At 36.7% G+C, this 13,681-nt stretch overlaps 2 protein-coding genes across 4 annotated transcripts in view; one reads left to right on the forward strand and one right to left on the reverse strand.

The window, feature by feature from the left end:
* Positions 1-13,255, reverse strand: part of ORC3 (origin recognition complex subunit 3) — a 58,026-nt gene extending 44,771 nt beyond the window's left edge. The window contains exons 1-6 of the mRNA XM_058566670.1: positions 13,196-13,255; positions 9,826-9,880; positions 5,805-5,902; positions 3,982-4,126; positions 1,504-1,608; positions 436-587 (exon numbers count right to left, since the gene is read on the reverse strand). Coding sequence (XP_058422653.1) covers positions 436-587; positions 1,504-1,608; positions 3,982-4,126; positions 5,805-5,902; positions 9,826-9,880; positions 13,196-13,219 — 579 coding nt within the window. The 5' untranslated portion in view covers positions 13,220-13,255. The remainder of the gene's footprint in view (positions 1-435; positions 588-1,503; positions 1,609-3,981; positions 4,127-5,804; positions 5,903-9,825; positions 9,881-13,195) is intronic.
* A 126-nt stretch (positions 13,256-13,381) lies between these two features.
* RARS2 (arginyl-tRNA synthetase 2, mitochondrial) overlaps positions 13,382-13,681 on the forward strand; it is a 57,159-nt gene continuing 56,859 nt past the window's right edge. For 2 of the 3 annotated variants that reach the window (XM_058566660.1, XM_058566662.1), the window contains exon 1: positions 13,382-13,468. In XM_058566660.1, coding sequence (XP_058422643.1) covers positions 13,433-13,468 — 36 coding nt within the window. In that variant the 5' untranslated portion in view covers positions 13,382-13,432. The remainder of the gene's footprint in view (positions 13,469-13,681) is intronic. The other variant, XM_058566663.1, reaches the window with a different exon arrangement.

The raw sequence follows: 13,681 nt of genomic DNA on the forward strand, positions 1-13,681 counted from the left end.
TATTTTTTTAAAAAAAAATATGACTTCCTCATTGGACTAAGCTGACAATGGGTATTGGCAGCACGATTCTACTGCACAAAAGCAAATACCAAAGAACCTAAGAGATAACATATTAAAGTTATAGCCATTGTCACAGAGATAGAACCTGTGGCAGAACCAATTTCTGAGCTGTTTTTGTCACTAGATGACATTCTCCCACAAATAAAATGTTCTTGTAAGCACCTAAACACTTAACAGGAATTAGGCTGCACACTGATAAAAGAATACTTTTAAACTCTAGTAGCCTTAGGAAAATAAGTAGCTACTATTAAATTAACAGCTAGTGCTGCGTAAGCATATTCTTATTAGAACAAAACAGTACTATGTTTAATATAATTCCAAGCCTCTTCAATCACATGTCAATTTTCTGGGAGAAAACTGTCAGTTTACATTTACCTGTGTGACATTCATATACCAACTGGAAAGAGAATCCATTGAACAATGTGTCTTTTTCTGGGTGACCTGAACACTTTCCTCCTCTTTGGATTCAACATCTACACAGCAGTCCATCAACTGTGAGACCAGCTTTTGCAAAAAATGTTTCATATCTGCAGAATATACAAGGTAAGAAAGGTTATCTCCCCTAGAGAATGTAGAATGTGTTTTTCTATACTTAACATTAATATAACTAACATAATATTTAATATGTTAACTATTAATGTTCAAGTATCCTCTCTGTAATAAATTTCATTAATTCAGACTTAACACTAGGCCAAAGTTTATGTGCATTATCTATTATAAAAGTATTAATTAAGCAAATGTGTAAACATGAAAACTATAAATTATATTAGGAATAATATCTATTTAAATTACACTGGACAATAAAAGTTTTTTAAGCCCCCTATAAAAAGATAAAAGTTTTATTTACATAAGTTATTTTACTGATTATAAACCTTCCTTATAGTCATTTTTAAAGATGTCCTAAGGGCTTTACTTAATTCCAATCAGTTTATGAATATGAAAGTAACATAAGCACAGAAAGCCCTTATATCAGTCCAAATCTAAGCACATTTTACTCTATTAGTGTCCACATCCTTTATGATTTAATGGCTTCAGATACCCAAGATTACCTCTGGCAATGGACTATTTCTACTATGGTGGCCTTTCAAAATGGGACAATAAGATGATTTGAGGCTGTAAATATGAGCCTATGTAGTCGACTCTCTGTTGGGCTAAATAAGAGCTCCCTATTCCTCAATTCTCAGCCCTCTGTCCCAAACCTTCCTACCTACTAAAATTTCACTGGGTTAAGGAACACATCTTACAAAATGCTTGGACTATTACTGGCAGTGAGGCTGATATGACAGGGATGGGGTTGAAACTAACGAAGCAAAAGGTGGCAGAGTCCTGCAACAGTCAAGATTACTCTGGGAGGCACTAAACTTCACCCTGCCAAAAATAAAGGGAGAAGGACAAAGAGATTTGTAACATCTCACCAAGGTGATTATGGCATTTATACTTTACCTGGACAATCTTTAGCTTGCAATGAGACTACATATGGTGTGACATTATTCTGAAGGGCTTCTGTTAGACTTCTGAATGTTAAATCATGATCTGTTACATTCACACCTGTGGGGTAATATATCAATATTATACCATCATTTTTATTATTAATAATAACAAAAGCTATTTAATATGTCAAGTGAATTACTAAGTAAAAATATTTTTAAAACATGATTAATAACAGAAATCAAGAAAATATATGAAGAGATCTCCATTAACAATAGATATCTAAAGGCACATGCTATACTTATTTGTCAGGAAAGGTATTCAGCACAATTTCTCTTTTACAAAATTACTGAGGATGTGTAGTTGACCCCAGAAAACATTGTAGGAGTAATTTCATTACTTTGTCAAATTCATAAAGAGCTCTCTAAAATAATCATTCAAAAATAAGGGGCTATGGATTCCAGCTTTACTGTGACTCTGACTTACCAACTTAACACTATTAATGATCAAAGTAGTAGATACAGTAGGTAAAATGTACACTAAGCTGATTTCTGAGGGAGGAGCCTAAAAACAAATAAAAACTTTAGAGTCCTTTTGATACTTACTGAACCCCTGGTTCTCATTTCCACAAATCAGAGTTTTAGTGCTCTGCATGCAGTTAACAGAGTTGAGTGGAAATTTCCTCACTATTTTGGAAAAACTTCTATTAACTGATACCTTCCTTAATGTCACAATCTATGATTTCTAGAAAGTGCTTTGGTGCTTAGGCAGGTGCCAGCAGTAGACATCTTGAAATTGTTTGAGACTTGCTACTATAAAACTTCCATTGCTTGGAAGAAAAAGAAAAGGTTCAGAATCATCCATGACATCAATAAGCAACATTTTTTTTTTCTAAGAGAGCCAACAAATAACAATGTTGGCAGGGTATTTTTAAATGGATATACCTTTTTGAAAATAAAAAATGTGCAACTGTGCTTAAGCATTCTTTGAGTACAGATTTTTTTTTTAATAGTATCAAAACGATGTTCCTAGCATGCATCATGGTCTATGACTGTGATACTACATCTCTGAACAAATTTGGGAGTTTAGTAAAACACTGGCTTATCCTGTCTTTCACTGACTGACTTTATAAGCTATTTAACACTATGTTCCTTAAAACAATGAACTCGTTTACTACAAACAAGATAATCAACAATGTCTGTAACTGGAAAAATGTTCTCCTCAGACCACTGACTTTGAAACATATGATTTCCATTAGCTTCTTTTCTCCTTTGGCAGTAGGCAGAGCAAGGATTCAAACAGTGCTCTCACAACAATCTATCAGGTCATCCCTCTTGATTGTGTTTTCCCCGCTCCACGCCAACTGCTGTAACCTGGCAGTAGAGAAAGCAAGCACCCAACAGTATAGGCCGGCCATCGCTGGGCCTCTGTCTCTCCTCCATAAATGGAAGGGGTTTTGAAATTAAGGGGCAGGCTGCAAAGTAAAGCTGGTTCACAGCATTGTAAAAATTATTCCCTGGAGTCTTGTTACTCAGAGAGGTTTTGGGATTAGCAATATGGGCATCAGCTGGAAGCCTGTTAGAAATGCAGAATTTTAGGTCCCACCCCAGACCTATTAGCAAAAATTTGCATTTTAATAAGATCCTCTGGAAGTTACTTGTAGGTACATTAAATTTTGAGAAGTATTGCCCTGAATATCAGGAACAAGATTTAGGTAATGAACAGTATTAGAGGTAGTATTACGCAAGAGAATTAATTTCTTATCTCAGAGCCCACTAGTATAACAAAACCTGAATAAATAACAAATTGGAAGTGAAATGAAGAGTATGTTTGGAATCCAAATAAACTCAACTCTCTTTTCAACAAAGAATGAAGGAAATTTGCTAATATTCTAAATAAATTTTTTCCATTATCTTGCAATCCAGATGTTTGGTAAAAATGGGATATTAATGATAGATATTTAAGTACCTAAGAAATTTACAACCTGTAGTCTGAAGGCAATTTATATATAATTCATCCAAATCCCTTTTGAAACAATTAATTTTAATGCAATATTATAAAACAATCCAAGACTGAAAAACTAAGCACAAGGAAATAAAATTAAGGTCATAGAGTAATTCCACTGAAGATATGATTAAAAAGTATAAAAATCAAATTTATTAACCTACTGGTGGTTTCTTTATTACCAAATTCAAATCTCATATATTCTCCTAACATAACCAAGGAAGAAAGAGTAACAAATATATTTCCCCTTCATTTTTCTGACAAAAAGTTGAAGAGGGAAGTAGCTAAATTTAGATCAATTTCTTTTAATTTACAGATGTATGATCAACATAAGGAACTTTTACTGGTTCTGAAAGTATGCAAAGCAAACTATAATTGGTTTAATTCTGTAAATGAAAGAGACAAAACAGGTTTATCAGAACAGATTATTCCCCAGTATTCTCAACAACAAAACCGGCAATTTAAAAAAAACCAAACACGTGTACATACCTAGAACAAGAGCAGCAGCTGGAATTTCTCTGAGTTTTATTTGACTACCCCAGTCTTTTAAATTCTTCTGGAATCCAGAATGAGACTTTTGCAGAAATTCGATTAGACTGTCAAACAGGTTTTTATTTAATTCCTCTTGTAGTCGCTATAAAGAAAACACAAAACTTTATGAATTATTATTAGTAGTAATCTGATGAGTCTTTCCAAGTTTGGGAAAGAAAACTGTCACGAATTCAACTGCAAAGACTACAGGTAAAATGATTATAAAATGGATAAAATAAAAAATGTTTTTTTCCTTAAATCCAGTGATTAGTGCTTTGGATTCCCTCATTAAAGAATCCCATTTATTCATTCAACAAATATCTACTATCCACCTTAAAAAGGAAAGATAGGCTCTACCCTAAAAAAGTGAAGAAACTGAGCAAGAACACTTACAATTAAAACACACTGTGTAGAGTGCTACGATAATATGGTCATGCACTGCATAACGTTTCAGTCAATGACGACCACATATACAACGGTGGTCCCATAAGAATAGTACCATATAACCTAGGTGTGTAGTAGGCTATACCATCGAGGTTTGTGTAAGTACACTCTATGATGTTCGCACCTAACGATGAATTTCTCAGAACATATCCCCCTCGTTAGGCAACGCACGACTGTATAGGAACAAAGAGTAGGATCACCCAGCTTAAGCTGAGGATGTGATATAGCTGAGCCAAAGCATTAGAGCAGGTTATGGAGGAGGTGACGGTAGGTAAAAGAAAGCTAGAAGGAATGGAGAGTGAAGGAGGCAAGGAAGGAAGCAAGCACCAAACATCTGGGGAACCACAGACATAGCTAAACATGAAGAATTTGAGAAGTGGTAGGGAAGGAGACCAGATAAATAAGCAAGGTCAGATGAAGAAAATGCATATATGATGTTAAAGGCTTTGGATTTTATCCTGTGGGGAGAACCACTGAAGGGATTTGAAGCAGAGATATGATTAAATCAGGGTAAAGAAGGGTTAATCTGGCAGCACTGTAAAGGCCAGATTAGAAGGGATCTGAGAGGCTGCACTGGTAGAGGGGCTGGAAAAATCCCTGCAGCCTGGCATAGGGCTGTATCTGCCTGAAGGGAAGACTTTCCTAATTTGGCCAGTGGTGCCACTAGGGCTAGTGACAGACCTGAAGGGTTTGACATCACAGGCAGGGACGTGAGGAGGATATGACAATCCAGGTTAAGAAATGAAGCGGGTCTAAACGGGAAACCACGAACTCAAATAACTTCAAGGGTCACATGGAATTCACGAATAAGCAAAGCCAGTAGGTGTAAAGCAATAAGAGTGGTGGGAAGCAGTAATAAACTGGAGAGTGCATCATAATCCTCCAAAAGGCATTAAAAAACAAAAAAATACAACACTGTTGGGCAAGATGTTGGCCCTAGAGCTACGACTTTGCTATGGTGGTAAAATTTTTCAAAGATCGAATATAAAGAACATGGTAACTGGGTATGAGGATGAGGGAGTCAAGTAGTTTAGAAATAGCTTGATTTCTTAATATGTATAACTGAATGGACAATTTAGTGTCACCACTTAAAAGCTGTGAGGATATGTAAAAGGCCACTTGCCTTAGCAGCTATCATTATAAACATATGTTCTGGTACCTGAAGCTATGCTTAATACTTGGAATGTGAAGGTTTTTTTACGATATACAGATACGGTTAACAAATACTATTTACATTTCATAAATACTCTTGTAAATTGATGGAAGGGAAGATGGGAAGAAACAAACATTAGATTTACATATTAGAGAAATGTTAAGTTATTAAAAAAAGTATTCACCTCAGTTTCAGATTTCATCTGCTGCCATATCAAATGATAAGTTTCGAATCGAAGCTTACTGTCCTCAGACTCATCTTTCCCTTTATTAAAATAGTCCTCTAAGAACACAGAAAGAAATAAGTCAGCTTCTTTTTCATAAAAGTGAGAAAATCTCTGTGCAAAGTCACACAGTAAGTGATGGGGTTGAATTTTTTTACATATATCAAAAATATATCTATTTGGAGAGAGGTAACATTCAATATCCTTAATTTTCTTTATATAGCTTATATTTTTACTATATTAATTGTATGTATAAGATTAAAAATATCTTTTTTAATTTTTAGATTGTATTTCTACTATTTACTTTTGAATTTCTAACAGTTTTTATTTAATGGCTTTGGTTTGACGTACATTTAACATTAACTTATTTTCATTATTTGTTCTTGTTCTAAGGCCTTATGTACTTTACTTCACATATTTGCTTTGAATTCACCTTTATTAAATGATTCTTACTACAATTTTTGTTCTTTTGTTTGATTGACATAGTTTAGCCTAACCTTTTATTTAGTCTGCATTATTTAATATCCTTTTTGAATGTTTTCCTCCAAATAGCCATTTTTCAAAATACCATTTACTGCAGTGGTTTTCAAACTTTTTAAACCATGATCCACATTAAGAAATACACTTTACATCATAATCCAACACAAATACATATAACAGAAACAAAAACAAAAGGCCCACAAACAATACTTATCCTTATCATGTGATAGCAAATGTTTTCTATTGTTTTTTAAAACTATCATGACCCACTAAACTGATTTCATGACTCACACTTGAGTTATAACCTTCAGTTTGAAAAACAATCAATTATTGAATAATCCATCCTTTCTCCCACTGATTTGAGATGCTCTTATTGTCTAAATACTTACTGAGTTGGGGAGAAATGACATTTTTAATATGTTAAAAAATTCACATCCAAAAACATTACAGGTCTCTTCATTTAATCAAATATTTTACCTTTTCCTTATAGTTTTCTACTTTTGTTCATATTTCTTGTTGTTTACTGCTAGGTATTTTATTCTAACAGCTAGAACTTTCATAGTATTAAAAAATATTTGTGAAAGTACCTATTTTGTTCCTGACTTTACTGAGATGCTGCTAGTATTCTATCATCAAGTTTTAATGTTAACTGATAATTTGGCATAGAAATTCTCTTTCATGTTAAGGAAGCTGCCTTCTAGTCCCACAGTTGACTCAGAGGTTTTAGCAAATATTGATTTTCTAATTTTGTCAAACCTTAGAATATACTGAAGTCATCATATGGTAAAATGGTAGACAAGGTTATAGCATAAAAACACAAACAAAAAAAGCAAGGAGATACAATATTACTAAGAGACAGAGCAGAATAACAAGGTAACCTCATATAGAACAAAAATAGTCATTTCCTTTTGATAATGAATAAAATCATAGTAAAATGTTAAAGCGGCAAATCAAGACATGAACTTTTTATGTGCTGAATAACACTGCATCAAAACAGGTAACTGTTTTGAAAAAACTGTTAGAAATTGGGAAACAACAGCACTAGGGCACTTGAACCTGTTACCATGACTTCTCTCAGTCATTCTAGATCAGGTAAGTAAAATATAAACAAGCACTGAGAGGACCTGAAGAATGTAAGTGGTAACTGTTGTCGTCAGGTTCCTTCCAGCTCCCACTCACAGTGCTTCACTTCAGTGTGAACATCTCCTACAGGGCCAGTGCTGCCGCCAGTATCTCTCTGTCTTTCCCCGCCCGCCAGTTCCTGCCCAGTTGTTTTCTAGGATTCTCTTAGGTATATGCCCAAGCATCAAGTCAGGGGACAGATGGTCGGCAAAACGCAGAGCATATTCCTACTTCTTCAGGCAATCTGTTTCAAGAATTGAAGCCAGTGAAGGCAAGTGCTAAAATCTGGATATGTTTTCCTTGTTACTGCTCCATCTGTCTTATAATCAAGGTCAACACCTCTAAGATTCTTATATTATAATGGTATCTGTTGTTCTTAGATCACCACAATGAAAAAAAAACAAACCTAATGTACTTCTAAAGCAAAGTTCAAATTATATGATTATACACATTAGGTTTACCAATACTAAAAACTTTAAACAAATTTTAATAAATTGTAGTTGAAATTCAATACAAAAAGTTCTAAGCAAAAACCTGCCTCATATTATGAGAGGCAGTATCAAGTAACTGTTAGACCACGGGCTCTGGAATCAGAGAACTTAGGTTCAAATCCCAGCTCTGCTACTTATTTATTAGCACCATCATTGAGAAAGTTCTATGTCTATATATGAGGTATCCTCATACATTTTAGTGGAGATAAAAAGAACACATTCCTCATAGTTTGCTGAGAGGCTTAAACAAATTAACACATATAACATGATCAGAAATAGTCTGGCACATAATAAACACTCAATAAATGTTAGCAATTTGATTAGTTACAATTACATTGCTGATGATATCAGATGTCATTTCATGCTATGTATCCTTCATGGATAATGGGGGAAGAAGTCCTGAATTTTCTCTGAAAATGAACTATTTCTAGTCAAGTTTAGCAATCTCCAACATTAAAGAAACTTGTTCATAAGTCAATCACTTAAAAATAAATTAATTTTAATGTAGCTATTCTTCACTATTTACAAGTCCATCATTGACACTTTTCATTTTTGGGGGGGAGGAGGGCAAGGAATACAGACAGCTTCAGGTTTCCTTGAGACTAAGTCTACAAGGGTATAAAGCTCAAGATCACTCTTTATTCCTCTATTAATGAGAAACTAGATTCTTATCCTAAGTCATACTTTCTACCCTCTGTTCCCCTCAGTATGAACCATTATTTTATTACGAGCACAGGTCATATCCTTGAGCAGAGGCCTCTTATCTAGCTAGTCTCAAACTGAAGGATTAATACCCTATGGTCTGCATTATGTCATAATTTGGAAAAATCCTATTCTATATATTCAAGTTATTTATTTCCTTAGTCAAACAATGGTATAGTTCAGCTTTTCCTTGTTAATTCAAAACTAGTGCATGAGTATGCTTAATTCCCTGTCATAATTTTTCTACTGGAATTAATCTTCGCAGTGCTGAATATAGAGTGTAAATACTCAATAAGCCCGTGGGGAGCTTTTAAAAATACCAACACCTGGGTCCCACTCACAGAGATTCTGATTCAGTTGGTCTAGGTTGGGGTCTGGGCATTGGTGTCTTTAAAAAGTTCCCCAAATTGAAATCTGAGTAAGGTCGGTGGATTGTACCAATGTCAGTTTCCTGGTTGTGATGCTATACTATAGTAATGCAAAATATTACCACTGGGGACAACTGGGTGAAGGGTACAGAAAAAGAAAAAAAACTTTCTTTTTTAAAAAGTTCCCCAAGTGATTCTAGTGTGCAGCCACAATTGAGAACCAGTGCAATAAATACTTTCTGACTGACAGTAATATTGTGATTTGTTTGAAGAAGTCAAGTCTTCTTAACTTGATCACTAAATAGATACCTGGAGATAAATAAAGTGAAGACAGTATCTTCTTTTTTAATAATTTAATTTTATTGAGGTATAATGTACAAACAGTATGCCCATTTTAATAGTTTGATATGTCCTAACAAAAGTATACACTCATCTAACCACCCCCTCAATCTAAGGAACATTTCCATCACTCCAAAAAGACCCTCTTGCCCTTTTGCAGTCAATTCCCCCTACCTCACCCCGGGAAACCACTGAGATTTTTAAGACAATCTCTTTTAAAACATAGTGACATATCCTTTGAAGGAAATTTACATTACCATTTGCCTTTTGAAGGTATATTTGGATTCCCTTTTAGATTGGAACCCTGCGGTGTACCCTTATCCCTTTGACCTACACCTCAGAACACAACTGCTACATCAACATGATAAGTAAGCCAAGCTTAGACAAGAGAATTACTAAATTCAATTAGGGTTAGGTTAGTTCTTAAAGTTTAAGACTTGGGGGAAGAAAACCAACAAATTTGATAATAAGACATCTTACCTATTGGCACAGAGATCTTTCTCTTCTTGAAGTTTGGCTTAAACACAAAGCAGCCCTATAAAAAAGAAAGCAAGCATAAAGTCAAAGCCAAAGAGCAGACAAATCTGATTAACTAAGTATTTTATGGATAAGCAGATTTAAAAAAAAAAAGATGTTTCTTTAAAGTGCTAAGAAATCACATCTCTTCTATCTGAATTATAGAAGGAAAAATCTTAACCAGGGGGACTACCCATTTCTTTCTCCTCCTTCCCATGGGATGCTCATCTTTGATTTTGCTCTTTGGGACCTGATCTAAGAGACAAAGAAAATAAAAGCTGATGAAATTTAAACCCAGAACGGTTCCATTTTTTATAAAACTTAGATTAAAATGAAGTGCTATATAGATTAAAATGAAGATCAAGAAGACTGAAAATAGATCTCCCATCTCAAAAGAAGTATTTATTATTTAATTAAACTCCAAGTATCTAGATCCTTGACAGGAAATAGATAATTTTGGCTATTGTTTCACTTTACATACCTTTCTTCATCTGATAAACCCTTATTCATTTATCCATTAAAGTTCCACTCAAACTCATCTGCTCTGGGAAACCTTCCCCAATTCTGTAGTCAGAATTACTCCTTCTCCTGAGATCTCAGAGTACATGAATATCTTTATTTTGCTTTGTTTTAAATCACTCTCATCGTGTATCATAGTTATTTATGGGTCTGTCTCCCGAAGTAGCTTGTAAGCACCTTCAGAGCAGACTGCATTTAATTCGTAATTGTCTCCCCCATGTTTAGGACAGTGTTAACATTTACATTAGGCCATCAGTATATGGAACGAATGAATGCTTGCCAAGTAATTTTCCTGTTAATTTTCTAGCTACATTTATTTTCGTATTATTATTTGACTAGTGATACACAGCCCCCAAGCTACTGGCTCTATGTTAATTCAATCCTAAAGCCATGCATCATGGATAGCTTCTTAAAGATTGCCATTTCTACGGAAAATGAAAGAAATATACCTAGAAAAAGTCATCTCAGGATAGTGCTAAAGACAGCTGTGCAAATATAAAGGGGCCATTTGAATTACAGGATCCAAAATAAGAATTGTGCCTTATACTCTTGTATCTACAAACTAGTGGAACTATCTGAAATATGCATACATATTTAGAAAAATCATAGTACCACGACAAGCTTGTCATTGCCTCTTTTCTATATCCACCTGCAATTCAGTAAAGGAAAAGGAGCTATGAAGGAGTGAGAGATGAAGAGCGCCAGGAATGGAGCCTCATATGGCAGTGGTAGTAATATGGTTAACCACTGTGAACAGCTGATCAAGTGATGGTGTTTGAGATGAAGGAAGAAGTCTAGGAGGAGAGCCAACAGCCAGAAAATATGACAAGGAAAGGGAAGTTGAGATAGGTTATTTAAAAAAAAAAAAAAAAGCTGGCAGTTCCATGAACTCCTGAAATAGTCCTTAAAGATTTTTATTTATGTAAGTTTCCTTCATAATCATCTCAATACAAGCATTTCTGTTATAATGCCATAAATGCTTTCCTAAAAAAAAGAAAAATCTCACAATTCTGCAAGATATACAAAAATAAGAGAGGCTTATGCAACAAAAAAGATTAGGGGAGAGATCACTCAAAACCTATGGAACTTTATAACCAGGGCAAAATAAAAACAGTACCAAGCCTAATAAAAATACTAGCATAGTTAAATCTAGCATCACAGTCAGTCAATCCTTTCTAACCTTAAACCCTATGGCTTGTAGTTCCTCCTTGATACGTAGTCTTGGAAGGCACTGCCATTAAGATAGTCTTCATGATTTCACAAACCCTTTCAGATGGATTATCTCATGTGATCCTCACAGTAATCCTCTGAAAGAATAAAAGCTAATATTTATGAATGCTTAAAAAAAATTTAATTTCATTGAAATTAAAAATTAGATCCATGGTATAGCCTTCTTCATTAATCCACTGTTTTAACATAGGGAGAAATGTCTTTACAGCTTCTTCATCTGCATTCTCAGATTAACAGCCAGCTTAACTTCAGGGGCTTCGTGTTGCACTCATAATATTACTAAAGGTCTTACTTTACTTGGTCTATAGTAGCGCTGTCCAATTGAACTTTCGATAATGATGGAAATGTCATATAGCTGAGCTGTCTAATATGGCAGCCATGACCAGATGTGGTTATTGAGCACTTGAAATGTGGCTAGTGTGACTGAGGAACTGAATTTTCAATTTTATTTTATTTTATTTTGATTCAAATTTAAATACCATGTGGCTAGTGGCTGTCACATTGGATAATAAAAGCTCTAGCATTATCTTCTCAGCAACTACAATATCATGTCTTGCAATTCCTGGCCATCTAGGCAGCCCAAATGAGAAGGTCTATATGATCTCATCACACACAGACATCTACACCATTTTTTCATTCTCATTTTTCATAATGCTCCCTCTCTATCTCTACTCTGATTATACTGCTTTTTCAATTCCTTTAATATGCCATTTTATTTCTATTTTCTGGGCCAAAGAACATGCCATTCTCTCTGCTAGAACAGTGCCCCTGCCCCCCAATCTTCTGTCTGACTACCTTCTACTCATTTTTCAGGTCTCAGCTAAAATGTCACTTTCTCCAAAAGGACTACGCTGACCCCTGGCAATCTATATTAGGTTTATATCGCTCTTCTGTTCTCTCACTTAGAACTTTCTGGCTAACACTTATCACAATTCGTGATCATCAGTTTATCTGTGTTTAGCGTCTTTGAGCGCAGAAACAATCTATTTTTGTTTACTATATCAGTACCTAAGAGTGCTTAGCGCACAGTACATATTTATGAGAAGGAAAAAGGAGAGAAGACTGGGGCACATCTTCGTAGCATCCGACCTCTACAAACTAGAACTCAAAAATCCTCCTAGCCACTGGGGCCATCCGGTGGCAGAGTGGTAGGTTAAGTTCCGCGCTCCCCTTCAGCAGCCCAGGGTGTGCAGGTTCAGATTCCCGGTGGGGACCTGTGCACCGCCTGTCAAGCCATGCTGTGGCAGGCGTCCCACATATGAAGTGGAGGAAGATGGGCATGGATGTTAGCCCAGGGCCAATGTTCCTCCGCAAAAAGATGGACTGCCAACAGATGTTAGCTCAAGGCTAATCTTCCTCACCAAAAAAAAATCCTCCTAGCCAGACCACTAAAGCAGATCGGCGTCTTTGCTCCAGACCTCCAGTTGAGGCCAACTTTGCTTGGGGACCCAAGACGCCTCAGCTCGGCCCGCCATTGCCTCCCCTCGAGCCGGTACACCGAGGCCTATGTAACCTCCGGTTTATCCCTTCTTCGAAAGGGAGTGAGGCGGCGGCGGAGCCCTGGTGGGCGCCTCCCCCCACGTACCTTGGACACCGAGGAGGTGGCCATGGCCCCAACAGCACGCCGGATTCCAGATGCACTCAGGATTTCCCGAGTGCCCTCGCGGCAGCAGGGCAGAGGTTAGTGGCGGGCCACGCGGCTCCGTGATTGGCTGGCAGCACCTTCCGGGGCGGGCTTCCTGCGCGCGGAGGCGGGGCGTGCAGAGGAGGGCAGGGCGAAGCAACAGAGTAGTGTGCTAGGACGCTTTTCGTGGAGTGGGCTATGGCGTGTGGCTTCCGCAGGTCTATCGCCTGTCAGGTACGGACCCGGGAGTTGGCAGAAGGAGGGCCCTCGCGGAGCGCGGCACGCGGAAACCCTTTCACCGCTGCGGGCCAGTCCTCAGTCAGCGGGAAGGCGGGTTCCGCGGAAACCCGGGTTCTGCCGCCGCCTCCCACTTCTTTGGAGCTGATGAGGCATACCCGTGGAGGGTCGGGCGTGCGGCCCAGATCAGTTTCTGAGGGTGAAAAGTAA

Source organism: Diceros bicornis, chromosome 23 (genome assembly GCF_020826845.1).
Source record: "Diceros bicornis minor isolate mBicDic1 chromosome 23, mDicBic1.mat.cur, whole genome shotgun sequence".
NCBI lineage: Eukaryota > Metazoa > Chordata > Mammalia > Perissodactyla > Rhinocerotidae > Diceros > Diceros bicornis.